We start from the raw sequence: 6,539 nt of genomic DNA on the forward strand, positions 1-6,539 counted from the left end.
TACTCCACAACGGCCCCTGCTTAGCCACGTTTTTCCTCCACTGCTGATTGGTCCATTTATTATCTGACACTTATTAGATCAAACTCTACATAAGTGAGTGGCTTCAAGTACAAACTGGGATCAAAGAGGTTGTAATGTGCACATGTGGCCAATAGATGCCAGTAGTCTGATACAATATTTACAGTTTGAAAGGGTGTTAAATGAAATTTGGTGATGATTAATGGTTTTTGTGTTAATGTAATAGCAGTTAAAACAAGACCGGTCAAATTTGATCGTGAACACCAAAGTAAGGGGGGGGAAAACGAAGACAATAGGAGGGTTAAATATTCAGTAATGTGTCTGCATGATGCTTGCATTTAAGTTGCATTTATTAGTAAATTCAATAGCTCTTAAATTCATTCTTTTCAATCTCTGTCTGCTACTACATTGGTTAATCTCCTTGGATTAAACTCAGATTATCTGATATCTCTGAGGTGACTTGTCTCTCCAGGCACCTTCACTGTTCTGTGATGGACCCGTCTGACGGCAAGAGGAACCTGAACCTCATGGTGGAGGCTGTGAATCCTGCTGCGGAAAGCTCCAACGCACAGAAAGACACCCCGCCTGCAGACATGCTGAGGTTCTCCCTCCACCTCTGCTTTAACACATCATTCATCATTTAACAATGTATTACACCCCACCTCTATTACCTCTTATCATAAAACAATGACTAGAATCTTTAAAGTTGCTACATGTACTGTTTTCAGAATGAATCAACAGATGTCCGACCAGTGCTTTGAGATGGCCGTACATCTCCAAGCAGGTACCAAATACAACTGTGTGTTTGTTCCATCATGTTGAGTTTCAATGAAGTGTACAATCTAAAAAAGACTTGACATTGTTTTTGGAGCAAAGAAGGACCGATTGAAAGTAATCACAGAGCTTCAGTCGGCAGACTACAAAGTAACTCACAACGCAAGAAATCTGGGTGTAGTGATGGACTCAGACCACACACATTACAACAGTTATCTACATACTACCACCTGAAGAATATATCAAGGATTAAAAAACTAATGTCGCAACAGGATTTAAAAAAACTTGTCCATGGTTTTATTTTCAGTAGACTCAACTACTGCAATAGTGTATTCACAGGGCTCACTAAAAAATCTATCAGAAAGCTGCAGCTGATTCAGAACGCTGCTGCTCGAGTACTCACTGACACTAGAAAAGTGGATCACATCACTCCGGTTCTGAGATCATTACACTGGCTTCCAGTCTGCCAAATAATTGATTTTAAAATACTACTGCTAGTTTTTAAATCATTAAATGGCTTAGGACTGAGGTATATAGACGACCTCCATCACTATGAAGCATCCAGGAGTCTCAGGTCTTCTGGGTCGGGTCTGCTCTCTGTTCAGAGAATAACCACTAAACATGGAAAAGCAGCTTTTAGTTATTACGCCCCAACAATCTGGAACAAACTGCCCAAATCGCGCACGTCCGCCGAAACACTTCCTATTTTTAAATCCCGACGCACCTATTTGCCGCTGCTTTTAATTGAGCTGCCCACACTCACACTACAGTATGCCTTTTATTCACGTATTCTGTACCTGCTGTGTTTATTTATTTATTTAATTTCATTATCTTTGCTTTTTATGCCTGTTTTTAAATGCCATGTATTTATGCTGTATTTGTTCTTAAATGTCTTTTATTTTTATTTTGTAAAGCACTTTGAATCGCCACGTGCTAAAAAGTGCTATATAAATCAAATTGCCTTGCCTAACATTGTTTATTGTCACAGGAAAAAGTAAGAGGTCATGCAGAATATCTGAAGCTGAAAGAGATTTGTGAGCATTTGAAATATACATTTTTAAGTGGACCTAGAATGTTATCCACATTTAAGATGAGTGTTCATTTCAACATGTTTACTGATAACATGTATTTTTCTAATGAAATGTTGCAGACCAGTTTATGTCAAAGAGCAGGAAGAAGTCAAGACCCTTAACTTTAACAGCACGTTAACACTGCACAGGTAAACCAACGCCTTATCATTTACAATGTCCACGACATAATGCACAAACAAGTTTAATAAAGAAGCAGTAAACTTTGACCAATCAATGATTGAACTGGTTCTTTCAGAATGCAGATGTGGCACGCTATTGGAGAAACAGTGAAACTGGATTATTCAGAGGCGGTGTAAGTACATTTACAACATGTTAAAACAACTCGTATGCAACTATGTTTTGATTATTTGAACGACTGTGTCTTTATGTTTCTCTCAGTGCCCTGAAAGCTGGGACTGATCGCTGCATGGCTCTTTGTTCACAAATAAAACAAGTTCAGCAAGTAAGCACCCTAATCATTGTGTATTCAATATTCAATTGGATAAAATGGTACTTTGTATTTCCTTAATGTTGTTGTAGATAACTTGTTTGAGCAGGAGAGTTGTTGAACGTTGGTCAGATGGTGGCGAATTACCTCGTAAGACAATTTGGAAAGCAATATTTGGTTTTGGTAATATCATTTGAGTAAGTAATAACAACACCACTGCCAACCGCTCACTTCCAAAAAGTTTCCACAAAGAAATCCCCACTTTGAACTTGAAAAGGCACTGGAAATATACTTTCTGTTAATGTTACTTTACTGTTAGTACAGTGTGCCGTATGATCTAATCAGTTTATATTATCCCTTCATCTAATACATGTAATATCACTATGTTCTTGATGAGCTTTTAATGAAGATGTCTTTCAAATGATTGTTCAGATTTGAGAGAACGGATCGACTCGTACATGTTTACTGCCACAAGTTGAGATGTATGAATTAATTATAGCAGGAAATTGTAAAAACGTATTTTAGGCACCAGAAAAATCAAGTATTCGCTATAATATATTTTTATATTTTCACTGCTTTGCCTTCTTGTCGGACAGCCCGTCCTTACAGGGTGGTGGAGTTGTCATATTAATCAATGCTCTCTCCAAAGCCACTTTGGTGTTTTAACGGGTCAGTCTAGACTCACCAAACTCGCACAATAACTCAAACGAACAGAAAGATGTTGAAAAATACCAGAAACGTCCATGTTCTGTTACTGTAAATGGAGTCTGGTGTTTATATAAAGAGCATAGATAAAGTGTGTTTTCTGTCTGTTTGACCGCAAAGTGAAAAAGTAAGACTACACTCAAACATGAACCTTCCTTTTAGTTGTGTTAAATAGATACAGCAGTTCACTCATTTGCTTCCTTGCTCGTACTCCTGTCTGTTTGTCCAAACTGGTGCCATCTAGTGTAGGGAATACACTGACTCTAGATAAGTCTCTCAAACACCCCCAGACCAAACAATGTTGAATTAAACCCTAATAACTTGATAAGCAGGGGAGAGAAAACTGGAACTGGCTGGTTTTGTAGATACTAAAGCTGAACGTAGTTCTAACCGCCCCTCTTTATGACCTTGTTATCCAGGAGATTGTTTTCTGGGACTAGAGCATGGCTCTAGGTCTAGGAGGTTGTTTTCCTTTATACACAACACAATAAAGATTGACCTGAAAGTACAGCATCAACAGTGATCATTGAGATGATTCATTCTGAACCAGATTCCCTCTGTGTTGTTGACAGGAGTCAAAAGAGCTTCAAGATGAAGTTACCGAAGTACGGAAGAAAAGGCTTGGTACGTATGATGGTTTAAAAAGTACAACTATATTTGGAATACGAGTTTGTCCACAGATTTTTAGCAATCATTGTTGTTGTGTGTGTGTGTAGGAGTGAAGCGGCTCATTGATGAGAAAATGAAAGAGATGGAAGACTTGAAGTCCAAGAAAGAGCACGGGATTACAGAGAAGTACAAAGCTGCGCTGGAGAAAGGACAGGAGAACCTGGAGAAATACAGAAAGATGAGCGTCATGACACAAAACGTCCTCAGGGTAAACAAATTGCACCAGACTTATATTAACTCTTAAATGGGCATTCACTATTTACACTGTTATTACACCCTTATTGTACATGCATAAACCCTTAAACACCACTAGTACTCCGTTATACACCCATGTTACACTCCAAGTAAAAGCAATATTACACTGTTATTATAACAATGTCATTAGTTCCATATTACACTGTTATTATACCCATATTAGTTTACACTCCATATAAAAGCAATATTGCACTGTTATTACACTCCATATAAAAGCAATATTAGACCTTAATTACAATATTATTACTCCAATGTTACACTGTTATTATGCCCCATGTTACATTACATCCATGTCACACCATTATGACACCCATGCTACACTGTTATTACAAACATATTGCACTGTTATAAGACCAATATTAAACCAATGTATATTATGCCGTAATTAAAATGTAATGACGTACATTTTACACATGGACAAAGCCTATCCCCCAGGATACAGAAACCATTTAACAATTTGTATTCAATATGAAATAAGAAAATACACTATCTGTCACTACAATAACAATGACTTCAATAGCATATGCAGCTTTTGTATTAAGTAAATGTTTCTCTTCAGGGCATCATCTTGGCCTGCAAAGTCAACTGGATGGAAGATCCCAAACTTCGAGACATCACCATGACGCTGGAGGACTTGCCCTTCTCTGACTAAAAAACAAATCAATGTATCTTATATTTATATGTGTCTGTATTGTATTGTCAAATAAAGAATCAATAAAAGTACTCAAACCACTCTTGTGATTTATGGTAAAGGTAATGTAGAGATGTCCAGCAGCCACTAGAGGGCGAAACCGGAAGCAAAGAGAGGTTCTCCTCACTGCACATCCTGTCAGTGAAGAAGAAAGTGAGGCTACACGTGTTTACAGCCCCCAAGACGAATATACTTTGAATAAGTGTTTAACATTTGGATTTCTGGATCTCTAACTCGAATACGACTAATTAAAAATGCCGAAAGTCAAGCCGGAGAGGAGGAGCAGGCAGCACCAAGAGGTGAAAAACCAAGGTATGTTTCTTCAGGAGTTAGCGTTAGCACTATAGCAATTAGCAAACATTACTGTCAGCTGATGGAGGGAATGGGCTTTAAATGGCCTCTTTATATCATACCCCTGCAACACATACTGAGCAGTTTACTCCGTTACCAGTTTAAAAACAACACATTGTTGGTATTTGAGGTTGTCAAATATGTCGCATCTGTTTACTAACGCTCAATACATTTTGTGAGACTCACACCAAAGTGAATCGCTATTTAACGTGGCACCATTTACCTACCAATGTAAATTCACAGACTGTTGTAAACATACTTTAAACATTTCGAGTGCCTTTTAGTTGTTTCGCCACACTGTTATTGCATGTTTATTCGTTTCTTAACTTTAATTGTCATTATCCCCCTCTATATTCTCATGTGTACATGAGAACTGTGTTCTTATCTTATTCTGCTATAACTCCTGATTTCCATACACTACACTACAGGGATCAATAAAGGTCCATCTTATCTTATCATAGAGATTTACCCCAATTAACCAGTTCATTTTGGGGAAAATGCCAATTAAGTTCTCAGTCGCAAAAGTAATGTTATGTACATTTCTGTCATAGTTACATATAAGATCTTACATTATATTAACACCAAATCATATGTTCATGTCTTAATGTTATGTGGCTTCTTAAAGGTCCCCATGTCATGGCCATTTCTACTGATCATAATTCCATTGTTGAGGTCTACTAGAATAGATTTATATTGTGCAATTTTCCAAAATCGCATCTCATACAGCATCTCTGTATAGTACTATGTGTATTTACTCTCTGTCCTAAACGGCTTGTTGGAGCTCCTGCCCCCCCCTCCCTATGAGCCCAGTGGCCAGCGAGACACAGCGAAACCCAGCCCGAACACACACACACACACCCGCAGCCTGGCTGGGATTTTGTGTGTGTGCTCACTAGGGATGTAACGATACCAAAAACTCGATAATATCGCGATAAAAAGTCCACGGTACGATATTTATCGCGATATTGAAAAATAAAGGGAAACAAATGTGAATGTTTTTTTTACTTGAATTTTTTTTTCTTTATTAAATAATAAATCTGATTTGTACAGCATTTTATTAGGATAGTAGTATTTTAAAGTGTCAACAATATAATAATCAGACCCTGCAATAGAATAAATCAAGTTTCACTTTAGTTTTTCAAGTAACTCTAACTCACTCACTCACTCACTCAGCATCATCAAGGTTATCTTTTAGGAATATGAGCATGTCCACATTTCCAGGTAGAAGCTGGGATGTTTGGGCGTTTACAATATCCCCTGCTATGGAAAAAACTCTCTTGCTTGGTACCGATGTTGCTGGGACAGAGAGATATGCTTTGGCCATGGGTGACAGCAGTGGGTCAAACTGTGCATTCTCTCTCCACCACTTCAAAAACAATACAGTTTTTGCCAAGAAGGTGAGGCTTATTGACAGGGCGAGATATAAATATACTGTTGGTACTTGTCAATGTCTCTAGGTATGTACATGTAGCCCTGTAAATACCATGTCCTTTTGTGTTATCTGTTGTTTTATGTTCATGTTGTAACCTACTTGCTGCCATGTTGGACAGGTCTCTCT

The 6,539-nt window shown here is 37.9% G+C and overlaps 2 protein-coding genes across 2 annotated transcripts in view; both read left to right on the top strand.

Moving 5' to 3' along the window:
* Positions 1–469: 469 nt before the first annotated feature.
* cenph (centromere protein H) lies at positions 470–4,673 on the top strand. The gene is made up of 9 exons (XM_010769240.1): positions 470–619; positions 747–802; positions 1,781–1,826; positions 1,943–2,011; positions 2,119–2,175; positions 2,262–2,325; positions 3,588–3,639; positions 3,732–3,892; positions 4,499–4,673. Exons 1-9 carry the CDS (start codon positions 510–512, stop codon positions 4,589–4,591), a joined length of 708 nt encoding a protein of 235 aa, XP_010767542.1. The 5' UTR covers positions 470–509; the 3' UTR covers positions 4,592–4,673.
* A 59-nt stretch (positions 4,674–4,732) lies between these two features.
* dimt1l (DIM1 dimethyladenosine transferase 1-like (S. cerevisiae)) overlaps positions 4,733–6,539 on the top strand; it is a 6,803-nt gene continuing 4,996 nt past the window's right edge. Inside the window, exon 1 of the mRNA XM_010769241.1 lies at positions 4,733–4,942. Coding sequence (XP_010767543.1) covers positions 4,885–4,942 — 58 coding nt within the window. The 5' untranslated portion in view covers positions 4,733–4,884. The remainder of the gene's footprint in view (positions 4,943–6,539) is intronic.

This window comes from Notothenia coriiceps, unplaced genomic scaffold (genome assembly GCF_000735185.1).
Source record: "Notothenia coriiceps isolate Sejong01 unplaced genomic scaffold, NC01 NC01_scaffold00006746, whole genome shotgun sequence".
NCBI lineage: Eukaryota > Metazoa > Chordata > Actinopteri > Perciformes > Nototheniidae > Notothenia > Notothenia coriiceps.

Coding starts and splice junctions, on each gene's coding strand:
- cenph (XM_010769240.1), top strand. CDS start 510: ATGGACCCGTCTGACGGCAAGAGGAACCTGAACCTCATGGTGGAGGCT. Junction 803..1,780: donor GGCCGTACATCTCCAAGCAG/GTACCAAATACA, acceptor TTATTGTCACAG/GAAAAAGTAAGAGGTCATGC. Junction 3,893..4,498: donor TGACACAAAACGTCCTCAGG/GTAAACAAATTG, acceptor GTTTCTCTTCAG/GGCATCATCTTGGCCTGCAA.